Source organism: Cydia pomonella, chromosome 20 (assembly GCF_033807575.1).
Source record: "Cydia pomonella isolate Wapato2018A chromosome 20, ilCydPomo1, whole genome shotgun sequence".
NCBI classification, from domain to species: domain Eukaryota; kingdom Metazoa; phylum Arthropoda; class Insecta; order Lepidoptera; family Tortricidae; genus Cydia; species Cydia pomonella.
In genome coordinates this window covers 3,484,527-3,507,190 of record NC_084722.1, presented here as the reverse complement: position 1 = coordinate 3,507,190, position 22,664 = coordinate 3,484,527, and the positions used below count along the sequence as shown (strand labels likewise).

The 22,664-nt window shown below is 37.3% G+C and overlaps 1 protein-coding gene across 3 annotated transcripts in view; it reads left to right on the top strand.

The window, feature by feature from the left end:
* Positions 1 to 22,664, top strand: part of LOC133528949 (proclotting enzyme-like) — a 48,945-nt gene that overhangs the window by 23,815 nt on the left and 2,466 nt on the right. The window contains exons 4-10 of one of the 3 annotated variants that reach the window (XM_061866469.1): positions 4,404 to 4,718; positions 6,310 to 6,403; positions 13,074 to 13,181; positions 14,013 to 14,189; positions 15,639 to 15,806; positions 18,457 to 18,613; positions 20,426 to 20,458. In XM_061866469.1, the coding sequence (XP_061722453.1) occupies positions 4,404 to 4,718; positions 6,310 to 6,403; positions 13,074 to 13,181; positions 14,013 to 14,189; positions 15,639 to 15,806; positions 18,457 to 18,613; positions 20,426 to 20,458 (1,052 nt within the window). The remainder of the gene's footprint in view (positions 1 to 4,403; positions 4,719 to 6,309; positions 6,404 to 13,073; positions 13,182 to 14,012; positions 14,190 to 15,638; positions 15,807 to 18,456; positions 18,614 to 20,425; positions 20,459 to 22,664) is intronic. The other 2 variants (XM_061866471.1, XM_061866470.1) reach the window with 2 other exon arrangements.

Here is a 22,664-nt window from a genome sequence, read left to right as displayed (position 1 = left end):
AATGGCTTCGTAACTTTGTTTGGACTAGATAGGAGGTGAACATATCAAAAGAGGGGGGAGTGGGGGATTTGTTACAAGTTTAATTTAGTCAAGTTTTTCGATATCTTGTATAGTTTTCGAGATATCCGCTATTGAACGTTGATTTAGGGATCTCAATTTATCGTGATATCTACATCAGTGCAGCAACTAGGTCATGTTTGGTATCGTTTTCGTATAAATCGGAGGTGCTGAATTCATTTTCACCATTCCTGGATTGTTGGCATCTACGCCCTTTGTGTCCCGATCAGTTACCAAACTTGGAGGCACGATGTTTTCTTAGGCTTTACACCTCTTCTACAATCAATATCTCTCGCTCTATCAATATCTCTTTGCAGCTACCTATTACTAGAGCTTAGGGAGAGATCAATTTAAGGAGATTAATGTTAGGACACTGAATGTAGGCCGTAGGCGCCGATAGATGTATATTCCTCTATTCGCAATCAGTTGACTAATGTACGTAGGCAAAAATAGTACGGGCTATCCCCACGTGCTAAAAGTATCGTTGTAAATTACCTATGCGTAGTTTCACGAATAAGGGTGTGTCTCTATACTCTGTATCTTTAGGTATTTAAATAAAATATAAGATAACATAAAATTCCTTTATTGTCAGAACGGTGTAAAAGTAAACCAAACAATTTGTACATTTTCGGGTAATTATAACATTTATTGGTTAACCAACCAAATTCAAAACCGCCTGGATCTGTCACTGAATGACCTGACTTTAACTTATACATTATTTGATCATGTAATGTTTTCATCTACCCTCAACTGGCTTAATGAGCCATTTGAGGGTAGATTTTGTTTAATTTTATCTAAATACCTAAAGATAAGTTTTGCTTTACATAAAAATACATAATTTGCTATTGGTTTACCAAAGTTTTTAGAGAACTTTTGAGGTATTGGCTTTTACGCCCGGTCTGGCCTAGTGGGTAGTGAACTAGTGACCCTGCCTATGAAGCCGGTGGTCCCGCGTTCGAATCCCGGTAAGGGCGTTTATTTGTGTGATGAACACAGATATTGGTTTCTGACACATGGGTGTTTTCTGTATATATAAATAGTCATAATTTTGTTTTAACTATACAATATGTAACTAATATTTATCATCTTATTAAAGATTTTAAAGCATTTATTGTCTGCAAATGAACTGCAACTGTGCACTGTTTACCTGGTAGGCATGTTATATATGTGTCCATTTTGACTCGGAACATCCAATTATGTTTATTTTTAATTTTTAAAAAGCACAACCCGTTCCATAGCGTACTTTTCCACTTACCGGTTTGCGAATATGAATCATGTCATTCGGTCATTTCTTTAATAACTGATATTATGAAGTGATTGACACTTAATTAGTATCCGATAATCGTTAGGTAATTAAAGAGAAAATTCACAAACAATGTACGCTTACGTTTTTATATTATCAATTTGTTGTCGTGGGCGTTGTGTTTAGGGTGTTTCCAGCTTTAAATGCAGGCTTTGATTTTACTCGGCACACTGAGTTACTTTGACTATAGGAAGTTTTGGCTTTTTCATACATTTTGGCTGATCAGATGTTGAGGTTTTCTATAGAAAAGCCAAAAAAAGTCGCGATTTCAGGGTTAGTCCCATAGTAAAAGTAGCTCGATTTAGCGAGTAGAATCGAGGCCTTCATTTTTTGTGGGAAACATACTATATATATATATATATATATATCCATGATAAATTTATCTTATCTGTTTAATAGTTACTAACGATCTGCGGTGGCATCATGGTTCCATTTTTAGGGTTCCGTAGCCAAATGGCAAAAAACGGAACCCTTATAGATTCGTCATGTCCGTCTGTCTGTCCGTTTATTATCACTAGTTACTATGCCCGTCACTTTCGCGCTTACATACTTGTTAGAACGTGACAGGCATGGTGACAAATGATAAAGAGCCGACCATCTTGGCCCTACTGGTAGTGACGCTCTTAGATAGATATATAGAATACTCTTTATTGGCACACCTCAGTAAAATATACAATTTAAAGAAAAACAAACGATTAGTGATAGAGGCAGACAACAGGCGGTGTTATCGCTAAAGAGTGATCTCTTCCATGTCTTGATTTCCGATCTCCGAACACAAAGTTCCGGACAGACAGATGGACAATAAAAGGGTTCCTAGTTGAATACGGAACACTAAAAACACTTTAAAAGTAAATCGTATACAAAATGTTTCACGAATGCTCCAGTTAATCGTATCTTCTCTAGGTACAAGCCAAATTATTAGTAATAAATAACTCGTTAATCAAATCCCAAACCCTATCTGTATTATTTAGGCGCATCGGAGTAGAAATTGAGATACAATTGAAATTAAGCGTTTCCTTGTTGGCTGATTCCTTTGGAAATTAGGTCGCAATTACGGTTTCGGGGATGTAAAGTGCCTGGATCCCTCAAATTATACAAAAATAAACTTATTTTAGAGCTTAACGTGTCTACGGTTAACTATCGCAACTCCGAAACAATATTTGTCTGATTTTTCTTTGCTGAATTTTGATTTTACCGCACGCGTTCTTTTGAACTGTTCAATTTTTAGAAAGTTGACAAATCGAACCTAACCTAACTCAATGCCTTCTTCAGAATGCCTTCCAAAACTTTAAAAATTAACAGTTTTTTAAATAAAGACGCGTTCGTTCACATGAAAATTTGGCAAATGACACCTCGGGCAAATATCTTTTAAAGTTGCGCTGTGATACGATAATATTAACTTCAATGGCTAAAGTAAATCTCAATATTTCAAAATTCCTCTACTTTTGTAGCAGTCGCTACTGGAAATATTTATGTTAGTTATCTACTCAAAATATTATTATGGAAGTAATTTTCTCGTGTGTCTATTATGTGAACGAACGTCCTTTACCCAAATTAATACTAAAACGAGTCGCAAACTGTTGAATATAAACTCAACGCAGAACTGTTAAATTTCAATACATTTTCCTCGTACAAAATGTACCCACTTGAATTTCAACAAGGCTCCTAACAGTGAAATATCTCTTTTCACATTTTAGTTTAGAGCTCTCGTGAAGCTTAAAGTAGACTTCTAAATAATTTAAATTGTAGGTGCTCGAAGCACTTCACGATGAATACCCTCTACCTTCAACATAATGTTATAAAGTATTTTTGAACATTGATCTTTTGATTGGTGAACGGTGATTCAATGTTAAAAGGGTATTTGTATTTTTTCATTAATTATATCGATAATATGCATGCATTTGACGACCGGTCTGGCCTAGTGGGTAGTGACCCTGCCTATGAAGCCGATGGTCCCGGGTTCAAATCCTGGTAAGGGCATTTATTCGTGTGATGAGCATGGATATTTGTTCCTGAGTCATGGGTGTTTTCTATGTATTTAAGTATTTATAAATATTTATATATTATATATATCGTTGTCTAAGTACCCTCAACACAAGCCTTATTGAGCTTACTGTGGGACTTAGTCAATTTGTGTAATAATGTCCTATAATATTTATTTATTTATTTTATTTATTTATTTCAGTAGACAATACAGTAGTAATTACAAAGAGATAATTCTCTCGAGAGATATCTTCGAGTATCGGATATTACTCTGGTTGACAATATGATCATACTTGACAAGTAGGTACGAAATTTAAAGGGGCCACTGATTACCAGTTCGCCGGACGATATCGGGCTTTATTATCAGCTTTCGCGAACAAATGACAGGCCGATATCGTCCGGCGAACTAGTAATCAGCAGTGGGCCCCTTTATATATATTTGTTTAAACATATCCGAACCTGTCAACTTTACTGGGATGCCTATTCAGATATTAATTTCTTATTATCAATTTCTTATGGATATGATACGTCGGCTTTCTTTATTTTTTGAATCAGAAATATCACCATTAACAGCTAACATATGCATAACAAATTGAGAACAAGAAATTACTTTCAAAATAGACCTCCGCAATTTTATTATGTGAATAATTTGTAAGAATAAAACCCATCACTATATATGGGTCGTAGTCTTGTCGTATTCTTAGCCTGAGAATATTATATACTCTGGTACGGCAAACTTGTCAGTAAAAAATGCGACAAATTGAAAAAAATTTAGGCGCGAAGAGTTGACTTTCCGGGTTGTCGTTGAGATTCAAGGCGGCGAAGACGTCTCGAGAATATTTTTTTGTGTTTTGCTCATTAATGTTGTTTTAAGTGAAGTGAATTTCGCACCTTTTTCTACTGACAGGTTGGGTGAGTTTCAGTATAGGTAGTCTATTTTCTGTATATAGCATGTAGTATCTAGTCACATAGTTACACCCTTGCATATCTTTCACCCCTAGTAGTGCACCTTTTTTTGCTTCTATCGTAGTACCTAAACAACTTTCATGCTTGTTAACAGCGGTGGTGGCCAAATCCCAGCCCAGAGCGTTGGCACGCAAACCAGCTTCGGTACTAATACCGGTACCGGGTCCAGCTTCGGTACCAATACCGGTACCGGGTCCAGCTTCGGTAGCGATACCGGTAGCTCAAGCTTGGGTACCAATACCGGTAGCTCAAGCTTCGGTACTAATACCGGTACCGGTAGCAGCTTCGGTACTCAGACCGGTAGCAGCTTCAACGATGACAGAAGGAGGCCGGACAACGGGTACCGGCTGACGACGGCGGTACCCATGCGTACCACAACTACGAGTAGATACGAAGATGATGATGACGGGTAGGTAATGTAAATGTCCCAGTGTTTGACACCGCTCCAATGAGTGCCAGCTTTAAGAGGAGAGAGAGAGGAAAACGAGGACTAAGTTTGTATCTAGAAGCGCCCGTCTGATCCTTTCCTCTTATGGCTCCTCTACATGATGGCCCAGCGTAGGTCAGTCCTAGGGACGCATTAATGCGTTAGAGGGAGCAAGTGATATTGCTATCTTATTTCACCGTATAGCTGCCTCCCTTGGACTGGCCTAATATCTAGCAATGGCTAATGGACAGTCATCTATTGTAATTAGGTAGGCAGTCAAACACTAGGACGTTTACCGTAGAATAATTTATCAAGTGAAAGGCATGATTCACATGATGTATAAATTAACTATTAAATTATTGACCAATTTCATTCTTACGGTATTAACAACACTAACTGACAATTAGAGACCTTTAGACTCGTTCAAAATTTAGTCTACAAATATGGAATACCGAAAAACCTATTAATTATAGGTCCATAGTAATTTTTTATTCACTTAAAATTATGTGACTTTAGATTGAAATAAGGAGGGGGGGGGGGGCAAGTTGATATCGCCGTAGGCCTAGGAGCGAGGGGGGCAGACACGGCAGACGGCCATACATTGTATGTAAAATTTGAGCTCCAGGGATGAGGGGCGGGGGGAGGGGCAGCTGCCCCCTCTGCCTGTACTCTTAGGCTAAAGTTTTTCATGAAATTAAATGTGTGTATTTTTAGGGTTCCGTACCCAAAGGGTAAAACGGGACCCTATTACTAAGACTCCGCTGTCCGTCCGTCTGTCACCAGGTTGTATCTCATGAACCGTGATAGCTAGACAGTTGAAATTTTCACAGATTGTATTTCTGTTGCCACTATTCCTAAAAACAAATACTAAAAAGTACGGAACCCGCGGTGGGCGAGTCAGAGGTCCGAACAATTAACTCAGAGAAGGAAATCTCAAGTATTTTGGCTATTTACACCATAATGAAAACCAGCTACTGCGATAATGACCTTACCTCGATTTCTGTTAATGATTGTCACATACTTAATAGTTTTACATCCGCGTGCAAAACCGCAATGATTCATACAATAATACCTTGTTGCCGACATGAATTCTCTTACCTACGAGTACATAACATTTAGGAGCAAGTACCTACATAATTGGTTGTTTATTAAGATTTTTTTTTTCAATAAATCCGCAATAGGGATTAATCCCTACGTCCGCGACAGTCCTGTTCGACAGGTCGGACGACAAGGAATTTTAATTCCTTACCATCCGAACACTCGGACTATAACGAATTTTATATTCCTCTTAGTTCGACTATCGAACTACGAAGAATTGTAAAATTTCTTATAGCCCGAGTGGTCGCACATCGAGGAAATGTAAAATTCCAGATAGTTCGACCGTCAGACAAACGTCAAAATTCGACTTAGTTCGATTGTCGGACCGTGACCAACTTTCAATTTTATCTGTTTCGATTAAACTGAACGCACATGCGTTTTTTAATAAAAAAAATATCCGACACTCTTTCTATGCTTCATAATTTTACCTTTACGAATAATGTTTTAGTAAAACATATTTTCGTTTTAATTCCAGGAACGACTATTTCTCAGGCGGGCAGCCTACATTCATCGTCCCCAGCAGGCCTAATAACAACAACAACAACAACAACAATAACAACAGACAACAGGTTCGTTTATCCACCTTTTACTAATATGGATAATTCCTTGGTTATTATGGTTTATTAACTTGACTCCGGTTTTACTCGCGTTTTCTTGTTACTAAGCGAGACATGATTTGTATACATCTAGGAATAATATAAGATTCTCATTGTAGTGATAGATCATTAATTATAGTATTGATATGACTCACAAGAGTTTGAACTCGAGTGACCGAAGTATATGAAAACAATGAATCAAAGTATTATATGTTTGAAAAACATTTTTATATTAATATTAATACTTACTAAAGTATCATACCTTTATGATGAAGAAAATATGTCTTGTATTCGGCTTTGCTCCGTGATCGATAGTGCTAGAAAGCTGTTTGTGATTTAAGGGGAGGGTGGGGGTCAGGAAAATGTGACATGTTGTGGCAAGGAGAAGTGGGGAGTCACAAACTTTGTGACGTAACTTTAACTTAAAAAAAATACCTATTTTTACAAGCTTTTATTTACTTTCACCTGACCGTTGTCTGTTTGTAATCAAATCTTGCAAGTTAAGTTTGACCCACTTCCCGGTTTCCGATGAAGCTGAAAATTTGCATACATAAATGTAAGTCGGGTGACAATGCAATATTATGGTACCATCGAGATGATCTGATGATGGAGACAGGAGGTGGCCATAGGAACTCTGTGATAAAACAACGTAACCTAATTGTGTTTAGGGTTTTTAGAATTGTCTCGATGAATATTTTGGAAAGAAAAGTACAGTCAGCGATAAAAGCTTTTTTATTCACGGTACAGTTAAATAATGAGTTTTTGGAACGAAAATCGTTTTTATTCGTGTAATTTCCTTTCTAAATTAGTTTTGTGTTATATAATTACTAATATTTCTTTTATCAAAAAAAAATTTTATTCAAATAATAATACCCAATTAGTATTGCCGATTACGTTGTCAATGATATGACGTCACACCAGGGTCAAAAACCCCTCAATTTTTGCCAAAATGTGACCAAGTGTGACAAGGAGCCCCCTAGGAGTTTATCTAGGAGGGATCAAAATACCTAGAAATTCGTGTGTCGTAACTAATGGATGACTCCATTATATAGGTACGGTCAGCATCAAAAGTAGCGGATGAAACAACGCGCCAAAAGTATCTGATATTCCGGATAACTTTTCCAAATATAGATAAATTTCTAAAATTCGCGCTTAAAAGTATATATTTTACAGTCTTAGTTGTTCTATATTAAAGACATCACTTTTTGTTAAGCTGTTACAGAATGGTAGTTACTTATGAAACGTTATTTGATCCGCTACTTTTGATGCTGACTGTACCTATACGTATAGAGTGGCGTAGGTAATAAATAAAACTGTAAGTACAAATTGGTTAAGTTCCTAAGAAAATTGAAAATGCTACCACAAGCTGGATTATGCTTATAAATAAATGACAATCGGGATTAAAGATGGCGCCAGCACTATATAAAAACTAGCCAAATTCACTATCGACGAAGCCACGCAAAAATCAACTCTTTTTCAATGCAATACTGGTTTCTTAACGGTAGTATTTTTGTGGTTTTTCTAGCTAGTGTTTGGTATTCTGCTCCGTATTTTCTTTAAGTATTTACCTAGTTATAAAAGAACTTAAGCGCCAAGGTATCTTTATACACTTTTGTCGTTACGATCCTGAGGCGACGGAGTGGTATGATCTTAATCCGAAACCCGCGAAACGCTTCAACTGAGGAGCAAAAAACTGTTTAATATTAATTGTATTCGTTGTGCGTATCTAATTTTATACAGAGTGCCTTCACGATACTTAATTATGCTAAAGTAGGTTGTTGCAAACACACTGCCAACATTTTTTTACCCGGCCGGCTCTGGCTCTGTTTATTTATTTATTTATGCAAGTTTACTCGTACAGTACTAGACCAAAGCACTTACATATTACACTATATTAAACTATAAATTAAGCCTTATTTCATATTCTAACGCTATAAATTGTATGTATACAGAGTATGTGTCAAATTTCATTTAAATAATTGCCCACTTTATTGGAATGCTATTGTCAAGATACAGCTTAACACGCCTCACGAAAACATCCATTCTATCGTGAAATATATCTGTATCGGCATCCTGTACATATAAATATTATAAATCGTTCAGTAACATAAGTGCTCTGAAAGTAGGTGCATTATTACTGTTGTTATTTCAATAACCGATGAGAAAATTGCATTTTGTTCTCAAGAGTGGCAAAGTAATTATGTTCAAAGTTTGAGTGGTTTCCTTATTTTGGCTGGTGGAATAAATTTACTTTTAAGTGATGATTTTGATTGATATAGTACATTACGATACAAGTGCGAAAAATAGGAAATTAGAAACGAGTGGCGATAAATTAAAACACGACCGAAGGGAATGTTTTAAATCGACACGAGTTGCGAATTACCTATTCGCACATGTATCGTACAACGTTTTACAGTACGTATGGCCCTTTAAATGTTCGACACAGTAACGTAATATGCTATTTTTCGCACTAGTGCTATAAAGTAGCACCATATGTACTCTAAAATATTTATTAGCATTCATTTGGATGTGATTTTTAATGTTTTACCTACAGGCAACGTTTCCGGTTAAATTTCCAGACCGTTATCATGTACTTTGCGCAAAACCTTTTACTTTCGGTTTCGCTCGAAAGTCGTTATTTTTAAACTGGTTTTTATGAGAACAGTTCTTGTCAAATTAACCGGTTTAGAACAATAAAAACAGGTGTCGGTGTCTATGTTTACGTGGCAGGCCACCAGACCGACCGGCCGTTTCGTCGCTCATCGAATAAACCGGTTTGTTTAGGTTACAAATGTTACAATACAGCTCTTTCAATGTTCGCGTTCTTATAAAAGTTAGGAGAAAACCCGAAATAAACCGGTATTTTAAAAACCGGTTTGATAAATAGCCATGTGAAAATATGATAATCCATTTTATGCGAAAAAGAGGGCCCCCTCCGGCCGCCCCTCTAACATAAACCCATCTATCAGACACAGGTAAGGTATTCATAGAAACAACCAAACTGCTGCTGGTGAACGGCCGGCCAACTCTGGAGGGGCAGTGGCCGTGGTAAATAACATTATACCAAACACAGGCAAGGTATTCAACTCTGAAGGGGGAGTGACCGTGGCAAATAGCATTATATCAAACACAGGTAAGGTAGTCATAGAAACAAACTAACCCGCTATTGGTGAATGGATGGCTAACTCTGGAGGAGCAGTGGCCTTGGCGAATACATATACATATCTGTAATATTACATATCTGTAATAGGTTTTTAGTAGGTAAATTACCTATTACTTATTATTAAGTAGCGAATAACATAAAATTCGTGCCATCTCTTCACAAGTTATTAAAAGGTTCTAAAATCTAAACCTAATGAATACCTATAATGTTTGTTTAGCCAGGAATAGTATCTCAAATAGATTAAGCTATTAATTCGTGAAATTTCACAGTTAAATATTGTCTATTGTGTTTGACAACATTAAAATCCACTTAAGGATTTAATGAAGTTAATCTTCTCGATCCACAGTAAAAAAAATGTTTATAAATTTTATAATTCATAATATTATAAGTAAATTATAGGTTTTTAATTTAAGTAAGTAAATATTATTTACAGTACATATGGTGCTATTTTCCCGCACGCGTGCAGGAATGAGCACTTTCCGTGCATATGTCGAAACTTTAAAGAGCCATATGTACTGTAAAACATTGTACGATACACGTGCGAATAGGTAATTCGCAGCTCGTGTCGATTTTAAACACTCCCTTCGGTCGTGTTTTAATTTATCGCCACTCGTTTCGAATTTCCTATTTTTCGCACTTGTATCGTAATGTACTATTTTCTACTCGTAGACTGTAATGGTTGAATTAAGATTTCGTATACCAAACTATAATTGCGTACTTTTCATGTATGGACTCTCAACTATAATATTCATTTTGTAATGAACTTTTAAAAAATTGACCAATGATGTGCCGCGGCGCTCCCATAGAAAAGACAAAATGGGCGCGGGGCGGGATTAAATAGTCGCGCGTTTATGTCTTTTGTACTACATTTTTGTTTACTGAGATACTTACCAATTTTCATTAATTATTTAGGTTTTATATTAAAAAGTAAATTATTTTCTATGCAGTACGGTAAGCAGTCACCGCAGCCTATGGACGCCTTCAACTCCAGAGGTTGAAGCATGCACGTTGCCGACCCTTTATAAAATACTATTATTGTTTACCATACAGTTAAAAGCTAGGTAACAACAGGCGGTCTTATGGCTAAAAGCGACCTCTTCCCGACAACCAAAGATTTCAAAAGTAAAGATAGGCCCGTTCATATAATTCCAACCCAACATTCTCGTTTGGCGTGCCTCGGTGGAATGCTACAACGCGATGAGTTCGCATCACGCGCGCGATTAGTCGCAACTAGTTTCGTTGAACTGCACGCTTGGCTTACATTCGTGCACAGCGGTGTCACTGGCACGATTCTTAGTGCCCATAAGGCCCGTCTTTACGAAGGGTTTAATTGACCCACGGTGTATAAGTCAATGCAGACAACCTGATTGTGTTATTTAATAGATAAATATAAATATAAAGATATTTTATTATTCAAGTAGGCATATTACAATGCGCTTATGAACATCAAATAAAGCTACACCGGCTCTAACTCTACCTCTGACCCGAGAAGATTTAAATCCTCCCCTCAATTTGAGGAGGGTGTCCCAATAAGGACCGGCAAGAAACTCGACGGGACACATCTTTTCAAAACATTACATCTTATAATAAGAATAAAAATACAATTTAGTTTACTATAGAAATCATGCAAATCATATGTTATCCATACCTATTAATTTAGTTCGTCGGATTTTTTTGTTTTCGTTTTTAAATTAGTTTCTGGAAATTTGAAAATAATATTCACAGTTTACAGCAATTACAGTTCATAATATTAATAATTAAAACGGTACTTATTTCGCGAATTGTTTCAATATTCGTATCAAATACAAAATGACTCTCTTAATACCGTTAACATATGAACGCGAATGAAATTTAATTTATTCTTGAAATAGGTACAGTCTAGTGCAAAAATATGTATCGAAAGAATCGTCTCATAAATATGGTACTACGCTCTTATTACACTGGAATAAGACGCTATGGGACATATTTTTGAGTAAGATATGTGTACCCATATTTTTACACTTGACTGTACTTAAACATTTACGACTTACGCTTGAATAATTCAAAATTACTTAAATTTCAAACAATCGCAGAGAGCTCTCATTAAATATTTAAAATACAACAATAAGCGTCTAGAAATCCTGACAACAATTGTTAATTAGTATGAAAATTTGTATGGGAGATATGTTATCATTATCAATTTTGACGGCTTTTTGTATTAACAAAGTTGACTTGCCAGATTATGAGTTTCCTAATATTTCATCCTTCTTCCTCGCGTTGTCCCGGCATTTTGCCAGGGCTCATGGGAGCCTGGGGTCCGCTAGACAACTAATCCCGAGAATTGGCGTAGGCACTAGTTTTTACGAAAGCGACTGCCATCTGAACTTCCAACCCAGAGGGTAAACTAGGCCTTATTGGGATTAGTCCGGTTTCACGATGTTTTCCATCACCGAAAAGCTACTGGTAAATATCAAATGATATTTCGTACATAAGTTCAAAAAAACTCATTTGTACGAGCCGGGGTTAGAACTAGGGCTCGCGGTCGTGTCCGTGATTCGTGAACCCGTAGCCGTGCGCCCGGTTTCGTGTTTCACGGCAACGGTTTTCTGGTCCGTTCCACACGTGACATTCGGCTACGTGAAATTAGGGTACGTGAATCCGTGTAGATCCGTGTAGGCGTGATCACGGCTTCACGTATCTTAAGAACACGCCGTAAGTACCTATCCAACGGAACCGAGCCCGAAGCTCCGCACACGAACGCAGGTACGGGCTACGTATCATGGCGTGTCACGGTCACGGCGTGTCACGTGAATCCGGACGCGAACGCAGGTACGAGGTACGTACCTTGCCGTGTTCGTGAAATTCGTGATCTTAGTACCGCCGGGCTTAAGAACCCGTAGCTACGGATCGGCGTGTATCACGGATATCAGGAGCCCTAGTTAGAACCCGCGCCCTCCGGATTGCAAGTCGTACGGTCTTACCGCTAGGCCACCAGCGCTTGTTCCTAATATTTCATCCACATATCTAAATCCAACCAATATCCATTACACATGTATATTGACCCCAATTGACCAATTGTTAACACAAAAGTAGATGACCCGCGCGAAATCACCTTTTCATAAAAACGTAGTCCTCATTTTACTCTCTGATTATTAACATTATTGACAATATATGGACACAATTTGCTTTATATCAACCACAGATTGTTTGAATTTTTAATTATTATAAATATTAAGAGCATTAAAAAAATGCATGGAAACTGTTTCTCACTTTTTTTACACTAATTAAAAGATCCAAAAAAGTCAAGTGTAAAAATATTTTCCATAATTTTCAAACACTAACAGTGCATAGGTAACGTTCATAATATATTATGTAAGGTGACGGAAACCCAAGAAAATCCATGAAAAAGGCATATGTTCAGTAGTGGACGCGAATATGCTGAGAAGAAGAAAAGCAGATAGTTTAAGTAGTACAGTATAGTATAAATATAATTGTTTTCAGGCGGAATGTGGCAAGGTGGTACGAAACAACCCCAACCCGCTTGTGGTGAACGGTCGACCAACTCTAGAGGGGCAATGGCCGTGGCAAATAGCGTTATACCAAACACAGGTAAGGTATTCATAAGAAACAATTCTAAAACCGTTTATAATGAACGGTTTTTTGAACTGAAATAGCGTTATATCAGACACAGGTAAGGTATTCATAGAAAAAACTAAACTGCTGCTGGTGAACGGCCGGCCAACTCTGGAGGGGCAGTGGCCGTGGTAAATAACATTATACCAAACACAGGCAAAGTATTCAACTCTGAAGGGGGAGTGACCGTGGCAAATAGCATTATATCAAACACAGGTAAGGTAGTCATAGAAACAACCTAACCCGCTAGTGGTGAACGGATGGCTAACTCTGGAGGAGCAGTGGCCTTGGCGAATAGCATCATACCAAACACAGGTAAGGGTGAATTGCAAAAAAATATACATAGAGGGAAAAATAGCTTTGCGATCCTAACGTACGCCTTCTATGAAATTCTATTTCGGGAGAAAATGGTTTCCACTAACTAAACCACCTTACCTATTCATCTGTTCTTAATCAACATTCAACGTCGTCGTCCATTTATCTGAAAGATGACCTTATTAGCAGATGCTACATTTACCCGTTAGGTTAACAAATACATTATAATTAAATTGATCTATAACTCTCATCACAAATCCTTTAATACCTCTCGGATAAAAAGAGTTTTCACCCCAGAAGTGGGATATACTTAACTCGTTCACAGTCCTAAACTGAACTGTCAACCTAACGGCTTTATAATAGAGGCTTGTCGCATTGATGTAAGTAAAACTTACATCAATGGCTTGTCGTGACCTATAAACGGGGCACGGACGGAATGTGTTAATATGCATCCTTTTTCGGATATTATCTACTATTTTTATTACTTTTCAGACTGTAGACAATAAGTACATCTGCGGTGGCACCCTCGTAACTCGCAGCCACGTGATCACTGCCGCTCACTGCGTTACCCGCAAGGGCTCCAGTCGAGTGGTCAACCAGAATACACTTACTGTGTATCTAGGAAAGCATAACCTTAGAACGTCGGTGGAGGGAGTGCAGATCAAATTGGTAAGCTTTCATTACGTATATTTATTAACCAAAATATACTGTGTATCACACAGGCCTCCTAAGCAGAAAAGATATACAATAAATACTATTTCATATCTTTGAGTTTGGCGCGTATGTCACGAAGTGCTATGCTTGATTTGTGGCCTTAGGTTGATTTAGACGGAGACTATTTTGAGACACCTAAATTACGGCGCCAGTGTCGACCGACAGCACATCTTCAGACAGTTTAGACAATGACTATATTCAGCCTAAATCTCACCGCCAGTGACCAGCAAACTGACACTAGTCGTTTACACGGTGCCTTTTCAGCCAACCAGCGGGGGCAGCGTGAGGCGCGAGCGGAGGTCACTGGCGCTAAAAAATAGGCGCGTGTTCTGTTTCGTGCCAGCGCTGGTATGCCGCGAAAAAATGGCACCGAAAGTGTTTATACGGCCTTTATTAGTCGCCTTAATTTAGGCAGCTGAAAATAGTCTTCGTCTAAATCAACCTTTATATGTAGAGGTAGGAGAAGCTAACTTGGCAGCGATTTTAACAGCATAGACTGTACAAGTAAACGTCATAATTTCATAATTGTTTGTGGATATCAACATCATAATTTCATAAAAGTTGGACGTTTAAAATAACACTTGCACACAGGCCCGATTCGAAGTTTAAAAGTGACGTTTCTTCAAACAAAATAGTTACTTTTGACAATGACATACCCGATCCATATCGAATAGGTATTTTTTGCACATCAAATATTTTTTGTAAGTATAGCAATCTGTCAATTTATATAATGTATATTCTCATTTCTTTATTAATTTTATTTTTCTTTTCCCTTTGTAAGAATTCGATATGTTTTCTGAAAGAGCTATGTATTTGTATGATTTGATATGAAAAATATATTTTTTTGATACAATTTCTATAAAGAAAAGTAGCAACTGTATGTAATTGCATGATTTCTATAGTAATCTAATTTTTTTTTCTTATGTAATGCATGTTAATTATAACATGTAATGTTTTGTAAAGATGTGTACCGCCGAGTTTTTTGCCGGTCCATATTGAGATACCCTCCTCCAATTGAGGGGGGATTTAAATCTTCTCGGGTCAGAGGTGTAGGGTTAGAGTCGGTGTAGCTTTATATGACGTTCATAAGTGCATTGTAATATGCCTACTTGAATAATAAACTATCTTTATCTAGACCTAATATTTGACGTATCTTAAAGTTCGGGCCGACAGTCTGTGCTATCAAAATCGCTGCCAACTTAGTTTGGTCTTTTAACTCTAGTCAGTTTACCAATTCCTACAATATTTTTGATGAGCTATATTTTCTATAGTTTTTCAGCACCTGATTTATTACTGTCGAGTTCATAAATGTGTATACATGTTTTCACCTTATTGCAATGGATTAAGATTAAGAAATGGATACATATTTATGAACTCGACTATAAAAACATTTTGCCATTCCAGGTCTCGGAGATCCGAGTACATCCTCAATACAACGCGTCATCCTACAGCCGGGACGTCAGCGTACTCAAGCTTAGAGAACGAGTGACTTACAGCGACTTCGTTCGTCCCGCGTGCCTCTGGCCGGACAACGAAGTAGATCTGACGAATGTCATAGGAAAGAAAGGATCGGTGAGTAAATCAATGTTGTGACCATTACTTCAAGTTGAGAGAGCAAATTTACCTATAGCGACTTCGTTCGCCTTGCGTGCCTATGGCCCGACAACGAAGTAGATCTGATGAATATCATAGGAAAGAAAGGCTCGGTGAGTAAATCCATGTAATGACAATTACTTCAAGTTGAATGAGCGAATTGACCTACAGCGACTTCGTCCCGCGTGCCTCTAGCCGGACAACGTAGTAAAACTGACGAATATCATAAGGAAGAAATTCAAGCTCAGAGAGGAAGGCACTTACAGCGACTTCATTCGACCGACGTGTCTAATATAACCGGACAATGAAGTAAATCTGACGAATGTCATTTTTTATTCCAAAAGAAACTTATTTTTTATTCCATTCAGCAGGACTGGTTATGGTGGGAATGTGTTTATCAAACGCGCATGTAAACTTTTTAATGAGAATCAAAAACATAATGCATTTAAGTAAATATTGATTATAACTGGAATTTGTTATTTGCTTAAATGTAATGTACTACGACATATATGTAACGTATTTTCTACAGACGTATCAAATCACTGATTTACATATTTCAAGTATTTGTATTTGTTATTATAAAGTACAGATTTAAGTCTTTTTGTTTTTTGTAATAGCCACGGACCTGTTTATATTTTATTTCTACATATGAAACTATAGGTCTATTTTTTGTCTATAAATTTTGATCAAAAATTGTGTATGACTGTTTGTTTCTAAAAAAAATGTCATTGGGAAAGAAAAGATTGGTGAGCGATTCAAAGCCATGTTATAACGAATTCGTCAAGCTTAGATACCGAGTAAGTGGTTGTAAGGACGACTTCGTCCACCCTGCTTCCCTCTCGCCTGACAACGAAGTAGATCTGACGAATGTTTTAGTCAGTCCATAATATGATTGAGATATTCACTGAGTAGGCCTTTGATGCTCCAATAACCATTGTATCGAGGTATGTTGAGCGCCCATTGCTTAAAGTCGCAATGCGATCATTCCTAAGAGGTATGTTGATTATCTGCGAATATCCACAATGCTGTTCAGCGAGTAATCTAGCTATATAACCAAAGATTCTGAAGAGCATAATTATCCGTTTTGGTGCTGACTATCCCATGAACCACTCCCAATAAGCATTTGTCTTATAAGCATTTTTGTTAAATTAATGAATTTACCTCAATTTGTGAAATGGACCGTACGGTGGTAGCGATTAATTTACCGCTGCTCGTGTTTACCGATGTCTGTTTGCGGATAGGAACGGACTGTGTGCGACGGACAAACACTGATATCTAAATAAAAATTGCAAATTTAAAGCTTAATTTGCTCTATTTTTAGAAAAGTGTGTTCCAACATTTTTATTGACGTGTGAGCATTCTAGATCTCTGGATAAAGGTGATATAAAATATCTGGAAAGAGGTTCCACATAAATTCTCCGTATTTAATTCAATTTGTTTGTATACCATACCAATTACTTATAGTAAACACCCCTATAATGGAACGGGCACCAGTAATGGGATGGTATAGAATAGACAAATCCTGTAAAACAAGTATTCACCATCAGTTTTTAAACGCTGGCAACATTTTACCATAAACAAGAGCCAAAGAGCTGCTTAAGGTTAATTTCTCATTGATATTTGTTAAGTTGAAAATGAATGGCGCCATACATCCCATAACTGGAGCAAAAAAACACAGTTTTAATTGGTTAATAATATTAAAACTAATTGCAGTAGCTTTCATTAAATACATAAAATACATAAAGGATGAATTGGACATTTAACTTTTAAAGCGTAAAGCGGTAGAAATTTTACAGGTCTCGGTGAAATAACAAAAATACTTCAAATTTTCTCTTAAATGTCCCATGATTGGTGCCGTTAACATACTCACTTAGTATTTTATATTCGAAACGTTTAAAAACGTCGCCAAAGAAGACCTTTAGCACAGCATATCCCGATGGGTCGTTAGTGAAATTAAGTGGAAATCTAAAAGTTGCCAATAATATTTTACACCCCCTTTTAAGGCGGCCAAGAGTTAGGCCCCAAAAATGGCAGTTTCTGCTAGGTGGGTCGGAGCCCAGTCAATTTTGGGAACCACTGCTCTAGCATGATGGAACTGAGTGAACTTAAAACTAATTTGTTAGTTTCATGATAAACCTAGATACCTTATAGGCACTTTATACCTTGTCACGGTGTCAAATAATACGAAAGTCATGAGGAATCTCATTACTGGTACTATATCTGTAACAAGGTACGATGTGCAATAAAAATTAAATTGGTTGACTGGACATAAACTTAATGCAATCATTTTAAGATTTTTTGCACAGCACAGACCTTGGCATCCTTGTATGCAGGGGGGTTCAGTTATCTCTGTAGCTGACTGTACGGTCACGCTCCGTGATTGTTGTGCCATTTAGGATCCTAGCTGAATTGGTTATCAATACGCCAATTTAGCTTGAACCTTACAGCTCTATATATTTGATATTATACCTTTTAACCCTTTATAAGACATAATTATGATGAATTATGCAAAGTTAAACCTTATCCCTTTTAAACAAAGTTCAAAATCAGATGGAAAATGTATTCCCTCTGCCTCATAAAGGAACTCTGCTACAGTATGGAAAAAATCTTAAAGCCATTTTATCCATAGGTGGTAGGCTGGGGCTTCGATGACAAGGGCGTGGCCACCGAAGAGCTGACCCTCGTAGAGATGCCCGTGGTAGACCAAGAGACCTGCATCAGATCCTACAGCGAGTTCTTCGCCCGTTTTACTTCGGACTACACCTACTGTGCGGGTTACAAAGATGGTATGTGTATATTGTAATACTGGGTTGTTTTAAGGGGTGAACACAAAAGAATTGACCCTTGTGGAGATGCCAGTAGTAGAACAAGAGACCTGCATCAGATCCTACAGCGAGTTCTTCGCTCGCTTTACTTCGGACTACACCTATAGTGCAGGTTACAAAGATGGTATGTGTATTGTGCAATACTGTGTGGTTTTAAGGAGTGGGCACAGAAGAGGTAACCCTGGTAGACCAAGAAACCTGCATAAGATCCCACAGCGAGTTCTTCGCTAGCTGGCTACAAAGATGGTATGTGGCATTGTGGTTAAGCTTTAAAGGCGTGGCCACCGAAGAGTTGGCCCTCGTAGAAATACCGATTGTAGACTAAGAAACCTGCATCAGATTTAAGAGCGAGTTCTTCGGTCGCTTTACTTCGGACTATACCTACTGCGCTAGGTGGTTACAAAGATGGTATGTGTAACTGTGGTTAAGCTTTAAAGGCGTGGCCACCGAAGAGTTGGCCCTCGTAGAAATACCGATTGTAGACTAAGAAACCTGCATCAGATTTAAGAGCGAGTTCTTCGGTCACTTTACTTCAGACTTCACCTACTGCGCTAGCTGGTTACGAAGATGGTATGTGTAATGTGGTTAAGCTTTAAAGGCATGGACACAGAATAACTGACCCTCGTGGAGATGCCCGATGTAGACCAAGAAACCTGCATCGGATCCTACAGCACGTTCTTCCTGCGCTTTACTTCCCATAACTCGTACTGCGCGGGTTACAAGGGTACGTGTAATATTATGTGGTTAAGGTTTAAAGGCGTGGACACAGAAGATCTGACCCTCGTAGAAATGCCAGTTGTAGATCTGCATCAGATCCTACAGCGAGTTCTTCGCTCGCTTTACTTCAGACTACATGTATTCCGCGAGTTATAAATACGAGTATGGTAAGTCTTGTACTTATTTAATAATTACTTTGTTGCTTCAAAGCGTGGGTCCTGGGGAGATGAGGCCCGTGGAGATGCCCGTGGTAGACCAGGAAACCTGCATCAGATCCTACAGCGTGTTCTTCATGTGCTTCAGTCTACATAAATATGGTAAATCTTGTAATTATTTAATAATTACAGTTGTTGCTAGTTACAGCCAGTTCTTCGCTTGCTTTATTTCCGACTCCACGTATTGCGCGGGTTGGGAAAATGGTAAAATTAGTCACAAGTGGCTGCGGCTGCCTCGCGACGACGGTGGTAGACAAGACCTGCCGCCATTCGTCCTACAGTGAGTTTGTCGTGTGCTAAACTTCGTACTACAGTCACACCTACCTACTACGCAGCAGTAGATTATAAAAATGCTAGAGGTAGGTCTTAGTTAGTTTACCAGCTTTTTCTAGACCCAAGAAACTTATTATTAAAGCAATATATTATTTGTTCTACGTACACCCTCCGTACGTAGAACAAAAAAAATAGTTACGGAAATACGACTGTAAATCATGACATACAGTTAATGACGTTTTTTAAAAATAATTTTCTTGAAAATCGCAACCTAGATAGATAATAATTATATTTTCTATAAAAAAGCTAAATTGGTACTTAGTTACTTACCTGCAATTGGTGTTGCGTGTGTGCATTTGAAAGTAGTTACCTAAGTGAAATATATAAGGTGCTTAATATCTTGATTAATATTTCTTCACTGCGTTATATCATTAATTTTTTCTCTGACTAGCCTATGCTCTACGAGTATATACCTATCTTTCGACTATAAGTCAGCCTGCATATTATTTTATTCCTATTTCAGCATATCTACTTATTTAAGTATTTTAAACATACCTAATGCTTACAGGAGCCGTCGATAAAAGGACAGGCACTAGGAAAAGTATGTCCGATTCGTAATGTTAATACTAAAATGTAACCCAGATACTATTTCACTAATATATCTAAGTAACTTTAATTCATAAGACTTCGATTTAAAGCCGTCAAGATTCTATTAGGTTTATAGAAAATATACTTTCTTGCGTCTTTAGAAATATTTTTTGCCATTTTTGTGGTACAGTCAGCATCAAAAGTATTCTGTAACAGCTTAACAAAAAGTGATGTCTTTAATATAGAACAACTAACACTGTAAACGATATACTTTTAAAGTGGAATTTTAGAAATTCATCTATTTTTGGAAAAGTTATCCGGATTATCAGATACTTTTGGCGCGTTGTTTCATCCACTACTTTTGATGCTGACTGTACCTACAATGGTTTACAATTAATCGAAATATTTTCTTCTTTTTAACATCGCTGTCATTTGATGACTTTCAACGTCTGTTTCCAAAGAGTAGGTACGATTTAATTTGCCAGCAATAGTAGCTTCTGTCACAAGGAAGCAAAATAACATATTTACGGCGTGCTGCTTTTCACATCTATAAGGAAATTGTTTCAAAATATTATTTAAGCTAAAAACATAGTATGCAAAAATGTTCAAAATAGTGTCTTAGAACAGAAAAGTCGTATCATTTATCATTTCTCCACTACCTAAAGGTCTGGAAGTGATCGCTCTTTAGCGATAAGACCGCCTGTTGTCACCTCTGTCTTCATGTATTATGTATGTCTCTCTGTGAATGTTATTTTGAGATGTGCATTAAAGAAAATTTGTATCGTATTGTGTCACTGATCCCTCCTAGCAGGGAAGAAAAAGCACTTTTCCGAATAGGTGATGTGAAAAAAAAATAGTAATACTCCGCATCAATGCGAAGGCCAAATAGAATCTTGCCAGGCTTTACTAATGATAACCCTGTAACAATACGAGCTTATTCATTATCTACCTATTAACTAATTAGGAGCTAATTTTATTAACCTTAAGGTTATGGTTACGTGTAACGAACCTTCTCTAATTAACGACGTTCTAAATATAGACATGGCGTGGAGCCCTATTACTGTATTAACTGCACAAATCATTACTACACCTACAGTTATTTTAAATCTATTTTAACTGAAATTATATTTATAACCTTAACACTTATTTCATTCTAGTTCAGAGCCCCTAGTGTAAATTTATTCGATAGCGAAACGTGACGTACACGTTTGCGTTAAGTCTCATTTTGTATGGGATTTAGAAACAGCGCGCCAAGCGGGACGTTTTGGAAACTCAAAATCCCATACAAATTGAGACTTAACGCAAACGCGTACGTCACGTTTCGCTATCGAATAAATTTACACTAGGGGTACAGGTTTAATTTTAGCCACTCGCACGTTCGGGAATACTTAAAACCTTTATACGGTCAGCATCGAATAGATAGTGACATCCAAAGTAGACAAATATATCGGTACACGTCCTTATTTCTATGGTGACAAAGGCACCAATTATATAATAGTTCTTACGAACAGATATTTAGGTATCTCACAAAGAAAACTTAAATACCTTCCGTTTTGATACCTACACAAAAATACAATGGCAACCCGTAAAGGCATAACGCTAGGGTTGTCTACGCTTGAAATGACCGAAGTTAATTAAAATAAAATAAATACATATCTTAAATTATGTATTTAAATCATGAACTTACTTGTTTTATTTTTATGTAATGTTGTATGATTTTTTTTTCCTTCTCTAAGTGATCTGTCATTAAACCGAATGAATATTTTTTTAATTTGTTTTGGTATTCCTGCACCCATCCACTCTACAAGCTGTGGATTTTTTTCGTGTCGAAGACATTTCTTTCGTCATAGGCCTGACAAAGGTGTGTTACGAATACTTACGATATATTTCATATTTGGCCACTTTGCCCGTCGCTGTTGGTTTGATGATGGCTGCCTGCATCGTCCAACATAACCTATTAAGGTTTACTGATTATATGGTCAGTTAAATGTGTTGTTTTTGTACCTGATAGCACAGATCTGATAGTAATCACGGACGCGTGGTTGGATGATTAGGCTGAATGTGCTTTTGTATGAATAGTATTAAGACACAGTATTTAAAGATATATTTTTTGTGTGATAAACAAAAAAATGCTTGCGTCTCCCTCGCCATTTTTCAGCTCGAAATCCCAGACTTCATGCGCGAACTGTAATTTTGACATATAGGTAAATCAAATTCAT